The following is a 13,848-nucleotide window of genomic DNA, read 5'->3' as shown; positions in this document are numbered from 1 at the left end:
TAATAATGCATGCATTTTCATGAATTGGAACAGTACAGACACGTGTACTGTCTATTTAAAGGACAAATCCGGTGTAAAATGGATTTGGGATATGTTTTGTATGATAACGTTCGTTTTGGAGAACAAAAAAAGCAGATAGACGCATTCTTCAGTTGGCTGTTTTTAGCCAATTAGCCAATCCCAGATCCATTTTACACCGGATTTGTCCTTTAATGGTGCGTTTCCACGGCCGGGTGTGGATCGGATCGGTATGAATAGGTGCGGAACGGTTCTCATTTCTACCTCTAAAAGTGAGCTTGGTCCGGACTTAGCCGTGATTAGCCGTACCTATCGCTAAGTACTCTTCCGTTGGGTACCAAGCGGTCTGAAAGGGTGCCAACAAGTTCGAGCTACACACGCCAATCCATTGATTGGTCAAAAGAAAACTCACTTCCGTGCGACAGGGGGATAATAACAAACAAACACAGTACCCACGAAAAGCTACGTTTATTGAAGAAAATGTTGTGCAAAAATTTGCCGTCCTTTTTGGACGTACTTTATTATGGATCTTTGTTTATTGTGTTGCGTTCATCTTTTTCATTGGATTTATCAGCAGGCTACACTGTGTGAGGCTGCTATGAGGTCACGATGCTTATGCCGCGGCTATCTCCATCCGGCTTAACCCCCGCCCTACCATAACCGGTGGGAACGCAATGCGCAACTGAGCTGCTCCAAACCTATGGAGTTAGAATCATGCCAAAACCCCACACCCACGCAAAACGTGTTTTGCTCATGCATAACGATTCACACGCACCCAAAACGTGTTTTACTCACGCACAATGATTCACACACACGCTCAGTGTGGTTTGCAAATACAAAACATCATTCACAAGCTAATGCATTTTGCTTCAGAAACAAATACAGTATGTTTTACACAAAGTACAAAAAAAAATCCTTCAAGTACACAAAACAATTCTACAAGTACGGAACACTGAAAGCTGCGCGTAGATCGGAAGTCATTTGTGCACGGATCAGCAAGGCGGAAAATTAGTGCCAAAAGTCACGTGACAAACAAATGTCCTGTGGCGTTGTTCCTGACAAACAGGTGGCGTTGTTCCTGCCAAACCGCACGGATTCCGTACGGTTTCCGTACGGTTTCCGTGCGGTTCAGCACTTTTACCGCGCCATTCTAGGGCCAGTTAGTGCACCTTCTTGGCTTTCCATAGAATCCACACACGGTTGGCCGGCATCAAATAAAGATTTTGGGGAGAAAAAAAGATCGTCCTGGCGGCCTTAAACTGACTCAACAGCGCCACCTGCTGTTGTGTAGTGTGAATCACAGGACATTTGTTTGTCACGTGACTTTTGGCACTAATTTTCCGCCTTGCGGATCCGTGCGCAAATGCCTTCCGATCCACGCGCAGCTTTCAGTGTTCCGTACTCGTAGAATTGTTTTGTGTACTTGAAGGATTTTTTTTTGTACTTTGTGTAAAACATACTGTATTTGTTTCTGAAGAAAAATGCATTAGTTTGTGAATGATGTTTTGTATTTGCAAACCACACTGAGCGTGTGTGTGAATCATTGTGCGTGAGTAAAACACATTTTGTGTGCGTGTGAATCGTTATGCGTGAGCAAAACACGTTTTGCGTGTGTGCGGGGTTTTGGCATGATTCTAACTCCATACAAACCGCAGCCGTAACTGAGCTGCGCCAAACCGCACCTTCTCTACTTGGCCGAGGCGTTCTGGGCTGAAGCACACCCACCGGTGGAAACAAGCCAAAAGAGACCTGGAACAGCAGAGAGATACACGTGTAGTGTCCTATTAAGAGGAACAGTACAGAGACACACGTGTACTGTCTATTTAAGAGAACAGTACAGAGACACACGTGTACTGTCTCTTTAAAGGGACACTGTGTAATATTTTAAGTAATTTATTACCTCAAATCAACGTATTCATTCATAAATAAGTCCTCATTGGTGTAAAATTATCTCTGCCAAAAATCTCACTTATCCTCCTGAGCGAAGAATAATTAATATGTAGTAACATAGGATGGGTAAGCTTCATGGAGGCTTCCATGTTCTTCCGGTCTATGAACTGCCGAGAGGGGCAAAAAGCATTACGTGGTACAGGAAATGCAAACGCATTTTCACTCTGAGCCAGCGTGAATGATGACTGAAATAATTCACTATCTTGCTCGAGGAATAATTACTCATACATCATTAGCTTACACTACTGATTCAATGCAGTTTGAAATAACGAAACTCATAATCACTCGAATGACTCGATGAGGTAGTATTGGATGTCATGACACAGCTTCTTGGCACATACTGCCCACCGTAGTTTTTGAACAAGCGAGCACTATTAGTTTGAATGCAATATACAATTGTACCACTAGATGGGAGTAATTTGTACACAGTGTCCCTTTAAGAGGAACAGTGCAGAGACACACGTGTACTGTCTCTTTAAGAGACCCGGAACACTACATAGACACATGTGTACTGTCTCTTTAAGAGGAACACTACAGAGAAACACGTGTACTGTCTTTTTAAGGGCCCTGGAACAGAGCAGAGACACTTGTGTACTGTCTCTTTTAGAGACCCGGAAGTGCCCGCTGCTCTACCGGAGCGCAGGTCGCAGGTTCCCGTGACACCGGAGCGGACCGACCAGTCATGACGTTCAGCCTCCGGTTAGCCCGTCTGTTACGCTTGAGGAGCCGCTCGGTCCTGGAGGCTCTTCAGACCCGTCCCTTCTCTGCGCATGTCCGTCCCAGCACTCAGCAGGGGGCGATGGACGAGCTGCTGGCCCGGGTCGTCGCCCCGGTGCCCTCCTACGAGACCCGGGACAAGGCCCCCCCGCCTCCGGAGGCGGACAGCGGGGACTTCATGATGTTCTACCGCCACCTGGAGCGGGAGCACCGGGGCCGGCTCCTGGAGCGGCTGTCGGGGGGCTTCGGGGTGGACCACCGTCGGGTGGCAGAGCTCTGCGGAAGGCTGGCGGACACGCAGAGCCGCGACCCGGCTACGGTGCTGCAGGCGGAGGACCGGCTCCGGTACGCACTGACGCCCCGTTACCGACAGCTGCTGAACTGCGTCAGCAGAGCCGACGGCGGGGTCAAGTTCCTGGTGGACCTCCGAGCGGACCTGCTGGAGCTCATGGCCTCCAAGAACCACGAAGGGCCCCACATCAGGGTAACGGACTGACTTTACTGCGGGATGTCTGTGGTTCAGACTATGGGCCGCTGATAATATATATTATCAGCTTCTTTGGATACAAGTATTGTCTTACATCATAACAACACCAACTATAGAACAACACCAACGCATGTCCAATAACGCATTCACATGCCTACTGCTTGCTCTATGCACCTTATATAACCAGTATGATATGGTACAGTGATGGATAGTGATAGAGCAGTGATAGGTAGAGTTAGAGCAGTTATAGGTAGTGATAGAGCAGCCTAAAAGTGTCAGGGTGGGCTGGGTATGATGGAGCCCAGCCCACTCTGCTCTGAACTTTCCCACACTTTCTTTCCCTGCTGAGGGGAGTCACTGTTGGTATAAATAGAGCCCCCACACATCGGCCAGAAGTATTATTAATAAAGCCTATGAAGAGCTGCTATCAGAAGTATTCCTGACAGAACTGTCTGAAGTTAGCTACTAACATTATATATTGGGAGGAGATGCTTCTTAGATCCACGATAGGAAATGCAGGTCACAGCAGCTAGTACAGGAAAGAAAGAGAATGAATCAAATGAGAGATGGAAAACTATTTACAAGGGATCTCATTTGCTGATCCCTAGAGGGTGACGACTGACACACACAATGTGTTGACATCTCATTCAGTACAGAGTGATGCCTCACTCTGATCAGAAACCTTCAGTACAGAGTGACGCCTCACTCTGTCTGGAATGGTGAGGCTGTGCAGACGTGTCCCTCTGAGTCGTGGGTCCATCCATCCTTCAGGGCGTGTTGATCTAGATCTTTTTGACTCTACTCAACATTTATTTAAAGGAGTGGCTACCAATCCCCCCCCCCCCCCAGTCTAACTCTGCAGTTGGGAGAATTAGGACCAGATTCAGGTGATGCAGAAAGCTGCTGAACAATCTCTCTCTCTCTCTCTCTCTCTCTCTCTCTCTCTCTCTCTCTCTCTCTCTCTCTCTCTCTCTCTCTCTCTCTCTCTCTCTCTCTCTCTCTCTCTCTCTCTCTCTCTCTCTCTCTCTCTCTCTCTCTCTCTCTCTCTCTCTCTCAGGACCTTAATGGGACTCTGAAGAGCATGCTGTCTGAGTGGTTCTCTGTGGGCCTCCTTCAGCTTCAGAGGATCACCTGGCAGTCACCCTGCGAGATCCTTCAGAAGATCAGCCAGTAACTCAGCCCTACCAATCAATCTCCTCCGTTCATGCCCTACGAACTCACCACCACCTAACTCACCTCCACCACCTCCTAACTCACCCCCACCACCTCCTAACTCACCCCCCCAACCTCCTAACTCACCCTCCTAACCCACCACCTCCTAACTCACCCCCACATCCTCCTAACTCACCCCCACCACCACCAGTCCTGACTCACCCGCATCACCTCCTAGTTCTGTTCATCACCTAACTCACCCCCACCACCTCCTAACTCACCCCCAACACCACCTAACTCACCCCCACCACTTTCTAGTTCAGTTCATCACCGCCTAACTCCCATGAACATCTCGTTGGGCTCATCACCTCCAGACTCTCATTTCATGTAGTTTTTCCATTGAGCTGGTCATTACTGAGGATGAGAACCAGCAGCATTGTCAGTCAGACCCCAGGGCCAGGTGGTCTACAGGAGACCATGGAATAGACAATCAGCCCTTATTAGGTGGAAAGGAAGCGAGTCAAACAGAGTATCACATCTGAGTACCACCCCCACACCCAGGTCCTCACCGAACATGAACACTGAGCCTCTGGTCCGGTAACCCCTCTCAGGTAGACCCCTCTGTGACCCCAGGTATTATCCCTCTCAGGTAGACCCCTCTGTGTCCCCAGGTATTATCCCTCTCAGGTAGACCCCTCTGTGTCCCCAGGTATTACCCCTCTCAGGTAGACCCCTCTCAGGTGACCCCCTCTCAGGTAGACCCCCTTTCAGGTAGACCCCCTCTCAGGTAGACCCCCTCTCAGGTAGACCCCCTCTCAGGTGACCCCCTCTCAGGTAGACCCCTCTCAGGTGACACCCTCTCAGGTGACCCCCTCCCAGGTGACCACCTCTCAGGTGAACCCCTCTGTGTCCCCAGGTACGAGGCAGTCCACCCGGTGAGAAACTGGACAGACATGAAGCGCAGGGTGGGCCCGTACCGCCGCTGCTACGCCTTCACCCACGCAGCCATGCCCGGGGAGCCTCTGGTGGTGCTGCATGTGGCCCTCACCGAGGACATCTCCGACAACATACAGGTGAGGAGACATCAACACAACATACAGGTGAGGATAGCTAACATACAGGTGAGGAGACAGCACCACAACATACAGGTGAGGATAGCTAACATACAGGTGAGGAGACAGCACCACAACATACAAGTGAGGAGACATCAACACAACATACAGGTGAGAATAGCTAACATACAGGTGAGGAGACATCACAATAACATACAGGTGAGGATAGCTAACATACAGGTGAGGAGACAGCACCACAACATACATGTGAGGAGACATCAACACAACATACAGGTGAGAATAGCTAACATACAGGTGAGGAGGCACCACAACAACATACAGGTGAGGATAGCTAACATTCAGGTGAGGAGACATCACAATAACATACAGGTGAGGATAGCTAACATACAGGAGAGGAGATATCAAGACAACATACAGGTGAGGATAGCTAACATACAGGTGAGGAGACATCACAATAACATACAGGTGAGGATAGCTAACATACAGGAGAGGAGACATCACAATAACATACAGGTGAGGATAGCTAACATACAGGAGAGGAGATATCAAGACAACATACAGGTGAGGATAACTAACATACAGGTAAGGATAGCTAACATACAGGAGAGGAGACATCACAATAACATACAGGTGAGGATAGCTAACATACAGGAGAGGAGCTATCAAGACAACATACAGGTGAGGATAACTAACATACAGGTAAGGATAGCTAACATGCAGGTGAGAGGATATCAACACAACATACAGGTGAGGATAGCTAACATACAGGGGAGGAGACATCACAACAACATACAGGGGAGGATAGCTAACATGCAGGAGAGGAGATACCTTTATATAAATTACATGTAGCCTTTAGCTTCCTCAGTCCTAACATGGGAAAATGTAGCCTTTAGCTTCCTCAGTGCTAACACGGGAACATGTAGCCTTTAGCTTCCTCAGTGGTAACACGGGAACATGTAGACCTTATCTTCCTCAGTGCAAACACGGGAACATGTAGCCTTTAGCTTCCTCAGTGGTAACACAGGAACATGTAGACCTTATCTTCCTCAGTGCTAACGTGAGAACATGTAGCCTTTAGCTTCCTCAGTGCTAACGTGAGAACATGTAGCCTTTAGCTTCCTCAGTGCTAACGTGAGAACATGTAGCCTTTAGCTTCCTCAGTGCTAACGTGGGATCTCGTCTCTTCAGAGCATCGTTCGGGAATTTGCTAATCTGGACGCCAAGGAGGACGTAAACCAGATCAACGCGGCCATCTTCTACTCCATATCCTCCACCCAGGCAGGGCTGCAGGGGGTGGAGCTGGGGAACTACCTCATTAAGAGGGTGGTGCGGGAGCTTCAGGTAGGTGGAGGTGTGGTGGAGGTGTGCTTTAAGGTGCTGCAGGAAAAGAGAGAGAGCAGAGCAAGATCTGGAAAATAAATCCACAGAAAGAGACGTTTCCGCGGACCTTCACAACAGAACCACCTGCAGCCATAGGGGACACGACCCTTTAAGGGACACAAACCTATGGAGGACACGACCCAATGGAGGACACAACCCCTTAGTGGGCAAGACCCCACGGGGACACGACCCTAAGACAACATAACCATGTTGTGTTGCCCCACAGTAACACAAACACACCATGGTTACCCTACAGTAACACAAACGCACCACGGTTACCCCACAGTAACACAACCACAACACGGTTACCCCACAGTAACACAACCACAACAAGGTTACCCCTACAGCTAACCTGAAACGGTAGCGGCAGTGTTAAATGTCAGCCTGAATGTCAATGCCGTTATTTTAGCATTTCTGAACCCTTATTCCCTGCTGGAGTCCCTCGACGACACGGTCTCTTCTGAAGGACTTTACCCTTCAGAGCGGGAGAATGTCAGACTGTGGTTAAAGATTTACTACCTGCGCAGGAGCTGGTGAACAGACAATAACGTTAGCCATCGGTCTAGCTCGCTCCGAATTCAACTGCAAAGTTTATCAGGACACGACACCATAAACCCAGATGAGTTATCCTCACAGCAGAACTTGATCATGATACCAGAAACACAGATGAGAGTAATTCCCACTGCTCTGGTTTGAACGATTACAACCTTTATTTAAACAGCTCAGTGCTGCAAGGACAGATGCAGAATCCCATCTCCTCCCCCCAGATGTCCCCCTCTCCTCCCTCCAGAGGCCACCCTCTCCTCCCTCCAGAGGCCCCCCTCTCCTCCCTCCAGAGGCCCCCCTCTCCTCCCTCCAGAGGCCCCCCTCTCCTCCCTCCAGACGCCCCCCTCTCCTCCCTCCAGACACCCCCCTCTCCTCCCTCCAGACACCCCTCTCTCCTCCCTCCAGAGGCCCCCCTCTCCTCCCTCCAGAGGCCCCCCTCTCCTCCCTCCAGACGCCCTCCTCTCCTCCCTCCAGACGCCCCTCTCTCCTCCCTCCAGACACCCCCCTCTCCTCCCTCCAGACACCCCTCTCTCCTCCCTCCAGAGGCCCCCCTCTCCTCCCTCCAGAGGCCCCCCTCTCCTCCCTCCAGACACCCCTCTCTCCTCCCTCCAGACGCCCCCCTCTCCTCCCTCAAGACGCCCCCCTCTCCTCCCTCCAGACACCCCTCTCTCCTCCCTCCAGACGCCCCCCTCTCCTCCCTCAAGACGTCCAGAGGTTCCTTTGAGGATCCAGATAGCTGCAATCTGCTTCGTCTCTATTGTTCTGCTTATTGGCCTCTCGTTCCGCTCATGATTTATTATACTGCATAATGCACAACATATGGAAAACTGGTTATAGAAAGGCCGAGCCAGAGGTGTGATGAATGGATCCTCAGAATATACATTTCTCTTCTACAGCAGCGCAGACAGAAGAGGCTGCTTATCAGAGAGAGAGGAGCTCTGTCAGAGAGAGAGGAGCTCTATTGGATAAAGAGGAGCTATCAGAGAGAGAGAGAGAGATGGGAGCTCTATCAGAGAGAGAGAGGGGAGCTCTATCAGAGAGAGAGAGAGGGGAGCTCTATTAGAGAGAGAGAGAGAGAGAGAGAGAGAGAGAGAGAGAGAGAGAGAGAGAGGGGAGCTCTATCAGAGAGGAGCTCTATCAGAGAGAGAGGGGAGCTATATCAGAGTGAGAGAGGGGAGCTCTATCAGAGAGAGAGAGGGGAGCTCTATTAGAGAGAGAGAGAGAGGGGAGCTCTATCAGAGAGGAGCTCTATCAGAGAGAGAGAGAGAGGGGAGCTCTATCAGAGAGGAGCTCTATCAGGATCCGTGTTCCTTCTCTGAACCCTGACGCTCAGACCGGGCGGCGGAGATTCCTCAAAACTTCTAGGAAAATCCTGTTGCTAAGTTCTAACTTTGTCGCTATGCACCAGCTCCCCCAGAACAAGTCAAACCTTTTAATAGGGAAGGAGGGATGGATCTGAGCTGAGATCAGGAGCCAAGGGTCGGGCTGCTCTTTCGCTGAGCGTACAGATCAGTGGCGAGCTCCGCCCACCCCCCTCCTCCACCAGGGGTGGAGAAGTGTTTGGTGTGATTGTCCCCAGGATTAAAGCACCCGTTTCCCAGAGCCCTTGGTGTCCCGGCCACAGATTGGAGATGAGGAGCGATGCTCCTCGGATGTGAACCACGGCTCCTCTGATCCGTCCTCATGAATTATTCTATTTCCATTCCGCAGCTCGACCGACCGTGCAGCGCGAGAGCAGGACCGATAAAGGCTCTCGCTGAGCCTCCTAAACGCTCCGTCTTCAGGTTCAAACGCTGCGGTGAGGGCTGCCAGCAGGATGAGGGAGGGGGTTGAGGAGGAGGAGGATGAACAGGAACAGAGAGGAGATAACAGCAACACCTCTCTGAAGAGCGAGGGAGCAGCAGGAGCGGATCATAGCGGGGAGCAGCAGCAGGAGGTGGAGCAGACAGATGATAGAAAGAGAAGAATAGAGACCGGGAGAAGAGAGGAGACTTCAGCCAGACAACATCTCCATCCCCAAGGCTTGTCTGACAACCTCACTTTAATCTGCAGCTCCTCCTTCTCCTCCTCTTCCTCCTCATCTGTCTACTGCTCCTCCTCCTCTTCCTCTTCATCTGCCTACTGCTCCTCCTCCTCCTCTTGCTAGATCCCTGCCTGTCATCCAAACTGGAACCCTCAGGAAGAGGGTGAGAGGGGGGAGGAGGGGGAGGTTGGTTCTGAGAAGGGGGGGTTGGTTCTGAGAGGGGGGGGGGGGGGGAGGTTGGTTCTGAGAGGGAGGGAGGTTGGTTCTGAGAGGGGGGAGGTTGGTTCTGAGAGGGGGGGAGGAGCGGGAGGTTGGTTCTGAGAGAGGGGGAGGAGGGAGGTTGGTTCTGAGAGGGGGGGAGGAGCGGGAGGTTGGTTCTGAGAGAGGGGGAGGAGGGAGGTTGGTTCTGAGGGGGGGAGGTTGTTGGGTTGTAAATTAAGGGAGGAGGGAGGGTATAGTTTCAGAGGTTGGTTCTAAGAGAGGGGAGATGTTGGGAGGGAGGGAGGGAGGGAGGGAGGGGAAGGTTATTGGTGGTTTCACAGCCAACTCTTTTTGGTAGGGTTAGGTGGGAGGGAGATCCCCTGGCAGAAGAGGGAGGAAATGAAGGCGTGGTCCTCCATCTCCACGCCCTGTCTGTGTTCCTCTCTGAGGGACCCACAGCCTCTGCCCCCCCCCCCCCCCCCTTTGGTGAGGAGGGGTGTACCCTTTGGGGGTTGGAGGCTTCAGTTCAATAAGATCCAGCGAGGAAGTTTAATGTTGAGTCCAGGTCTGGTCTCAGTCTGTCTGTGGGCCTCCAAGCTCAACACCTGCTCCTGATGTTTCTCTGACCCTGTGAAGGGAGTAGGTCTGCTGGTCAGAGGAGGATTGCGTAATTTGGTTCTCCAGGTTGCGGAGGAACGCGGTACACCTTCTGGGTGACAGGTTGCCAGCCTCCTGGGCTGAAGTGTAGAGCTGTTCCCTCACCTCCTCCTCTCTCCCCTCCTGTCTCCCTCTCCTGCAGGCGGAGTTCCCTCAACTCACCTCCTTCTCCAGCCTGTCCCCCATCCCGGGCTTCTCCTCCTGGCTGCAGGGCCTCCTGCTGGGGCTGAGCCGCAGGGAGGCGCGGGGCAGCGGGCCGGACCTCCTGTCGGAGCAGGAGTGGAGGGAAGTGGAGGAGGCCACGGGCCTGGCCCCGGGGGCCCCGGCGGTGGAGGAGCTGCGGCGCCTCCTGGCGGCGGGCGAGTGGCTCCGGTCGGAGCGCCTGGCCCTCCTGCTGGAGCCCGTACTGATGCGTCTGTGCGCCTGGTACCTGTACGGCGAGAAGAGGCGGGGCTACGCCCTCAACCCCGTGGCCAACTTCCACCTGCAGAACGGCGCCACCCTGTGGCGGCTCAACTGGCGGGCGGACACCAGCCCGCGGGGCGTGGCCGGCTCCTGCGGCATCATGGTCAACTACCGCTACTTCCTGGAGGAGACGGCGAGGAACAGCGCCCTCTACCTGCAGGACCGCAGCATCGCCGCCTCGGAGACGGTGATGGGGCTGGTCGCACAGTTCCAGAAAAACAGCAAGCTGTGAGGAGGAGACAGAGAGAGAGGAGGCGCACGGCATGGGAGGCACAGAGCCTGGGACATGCTTTACACTCTAATGCATAATAATATGTCTAATTATTCTATGATTGATGTATTATTATATTATGCATATTCAGTAGGTCTACAAGCACTGGTCTGTATTGTAAGACGCTCGGAGCAGCGATGAGGACGTTATCCACCGCCAAACGTCCCCCGGACACTTGACAAATATTAGGACGTTGTTTGACCCGCTGGTGAACACTGACTTTATGAGGCCATGAATCTGTTTTACGGCTGGGCTCTGCCTGGGAGCCAACAGGCCAGGGCTCGCTCGGCCAATCAGAGAGCTTGTTTGCTCATACAAAACGTTGGCTGTGAATAGAAGGATATTAAACGACTAAATAATGAGGGAGGAGTCCGGAGAAGATTCTGAAATAAATGTGACTTTGATTCCTTCTTCTGCCTCAGTGGTCCAATGATTTAAAAAAATCAACCGACGACGTAGGTGTTTCTGTGTCTGGTTCCAGGCTGAATGTTTTACAGCTGACTTATTCTGCTCCAGTGGTCCGCTTGTGTTTGTTGCTGCTGCCAGCCCCACTCAGCGCTGTGTTCCAACTACACCGTACAGGTGCTGCGCCAACACCCCCTACCCCACACACGCCCTATTGTGGAGAAGTAATACATCACAGCAAGCTGACTGTGAAATTACATATCATCTCCCCGAGGAAGCAAAGTTCTCTCCATCCTCCACCGGTTCTGTCTCTCTCCTCCCCCTCCTCCTGTCCCCCTGTTCTTTCTTTCCTTCACACCTCCCCCCTCTCTTCCCCCTCCTCCTCCTCCCTTCTCCTCTCTCCCCCTCTCTCCCCCTCTCCTCCCCCTCTCTTCTCCCCCAGCGTTCCACGGAGGGGGTTGAATTATACGGTAGATGAAGAACGGCCCACAAAGCATTAAAGCAGAATGTATTTTAAACCATATGATACAAGGCCATCTCAGTGCCTCGTAAATGTGTTGTGAAATCTAATAGTATCTGACCTAAATAAAGATCAACCCTTCTGTAAGCCTGCCTGCGTTGGCCCATTTCCAGAAGTCCACAACACATGGAATGAGCAGTGGCAACAAGAGGAGCAGAGTTTTCTATTAGGAGTCTGAAATCATTCGCCAGGGCTGAAGAAGAATCCTCCAGCGAGGATCCGTCCATAGCCACGGCCACCCTCAGTATGACGCTGGTATGAGGGTTGACCTCTTCATGGAGATGAAGAGGACACCTTGTCATGGAGACGAAGAGGACACCTCGTCATGGAGATGAAGAGGACACCTCTTCATGGAGACGACGAGGACCCCTCTTCATGGAGATGAAGAGTTGGACACCTCTTCATAGAGACAAAGAGGACACCTCTTCATGGAGACGAGGAGGAGACCTCTTCATGGAGTCGAAGAGGAGGCATACACACAAACCCACACTCAAACACACACGTCTTTACAAACATTAGCACTCCAACCGTGTAGTGCTGTGTGTGTGTGTGTGTGTGTGGTCTCACTATGGTTCACAGCCGTGCCACATCTGAAGTAATTCTAATTCTGCATTTAAATTGGGCTTCTGGGTTCCACCCTAAAATCGTCTGCGGTCACGGCAACATGCCCCCTGTAATGACTCCCCCATCACGCCTCTGTAGTCGGGGGCAACACAGACCCCCACAGGAAGCAGGAAGCACAGCACAGGAAACAATTACACATGAATTAATGAACAAAGAATAAGCATCATGGCTCAATGCGTCCATTAGGGGCTGCGGCCCTGGGAGCTTACAGCCTCTGGATGACAGAGGGACATGCTAACAGCGGCTAGCACCAACAGCAGGTGCCGCTAGCAGCGGCTAGCTGTGAGTTAATTGATTACGGACTGACGCACATTAGTCCTGAACACAGGGCTTGTTTATTCCCTGTTCTTGACTTAAGGAGAATAAGGTCTGAATGAGGCGGACACGCTTCATGCTAATTAATGGTTAGTACAGCTCAAAGTGATAGACATCCTACATGCTAATCAATGCTAAAGTACAACGCAAAGTGATACACACTACATGCTAATCAATGCTTCAGTGATTCAGCTCTGAGGACGTCTGCGTCTCCTCAGTCGACCGCTGCACCAACACTACAGTCCTGAGCTGCAACATCGAGACCACTTGATGAGGGAATGTACATCAGCTGTTAACTACGTCATCTACAGCTGTTAACTACGTCATACATTATTTGTTAACTACGTCATCGGCTGGTAACTACGTCATTATCAGCTGTTAACTACGTCATCATCAGCCTTTAACTACGTCATACATCAGCTGTACTACGAACCAGGATGATCAAACCAGGGTCCTGTCCACCAATCAGGACGTGTCCAGACGAGGCTGGATTGTAACGTTTTGGTGTTTTGATGCATTGGGATGTAATCACATTCAGAAAACTTTCCAAGGAGAAACAAATGTGTTAAACGCTGTGTTCTTCTTTAATTGGCAAAAGGAATTGCGAGTATGAATATTAAATTTGCGGCGGCTGGCTAGGCCTCATATTCTCCCTAATCCACGACATTTATCTCATTTACTGCTTCATCTGCCCCCTCCACTAGCGCTTTGACTCAGTAAATACATGATTTAACACACTGCTCGCTTCAAAAACATGTCTCCAATTCACTGGGGTCGCTGCCGACTCTGAAAGCGATTATATTTCATCACATCTTGACGGCTTTCAAATCAAATGCAACAAAACAAATGAGTTTGTCCTCACAAAGATAGTTTTTAATTAGCATTGTGGAAGAGGGGTTGATTGTTGCAAGGCAGGCAAGCCACTTAAATCCACTTGAATGATATATGCTGCATGTTAAAGGTGGCAGCTCTTGCGAACACATTTAATGGGCACTAAACCACGAATATGAACACATTTGGTGTTGAAAACAGGAACAAACAAAG

At 51.1% G+C, this 13,848-nt stretch overlaps 1 protein-coding gene across 1 annotated transcript; it reads left to right on the top strand.

The window, feature by feature from the left end:
* The first annotated feature begins 2,498 nt into the window (after window positions 1–2,498).
* mlycd (malonyl-CoA decarboxylase) lies at window positions 2,499–11,957 on the top strand. Its single transcript, XM_060060722.1, has 5 exons — window positions 2,499–3,169; window positions 4,230–4,342; window positions 5,241–5,397; window positions 6,586–6,738; window positions 10,347–11,957. The coding sequence occupies exons 1-5, from the start codon at window positions 2,651–2,653 to the stop codon at window positions 10,899–10,901; spliced, it is 1,497 nt and encodes a 498-aa protein (XP_059916705.1). The 5' UTR covers window positions 2,499–2,650; the 3' UTR covers window positions 10,902–11,957.
* The last annotated feature ends 1,891 nt before the right edge of the window (window positions 11,958–13,848 follow it).

Source organism: Gadus macrocephalus, chromosome 9 (genome assembly GCF_031168955.1).
Source record: "Gadus macrocephalus chromosome 9, ASM3116895v1".
NCBI classification, from domain to species: Eukaryota; Metazoa; Chordata; class Actinopteri; order Gadiformes; family Gadidae; genus Gadus; species Gadus macrocephalus.
This window is presented reverse-complemented; position numbering and strand designations above follow the sequence as displayed.

What these genes read in the sequence shown, in the direction of transcription:
- mlycd (XM_060060722.1), top strand. Translation starts at nt 2,651, where the DNA reads ATGACGTTCAGCCTCCGGTTAGCCCGTCTGTTACGCTTGAGGAGCCGC. An exon ending in ACATCTCCGACAACATACAG is followed by an intron (nt 5,398 to 6,585) that starts GTGAGGAGACAT and finishes TCGTCTCTTCAG; the next exon opens with AGCATCGTTCGGGAATTTGC. An exon ending in GGGTGGTGCGGGAGCTTCAG is followed by an intron (nt 6,739 to 10,346) that starts GTAGGTGGAGGT and finishes CCTCTCCTGCAG; the next exon opens with GCGGAGTTCCCTCAACTCAC.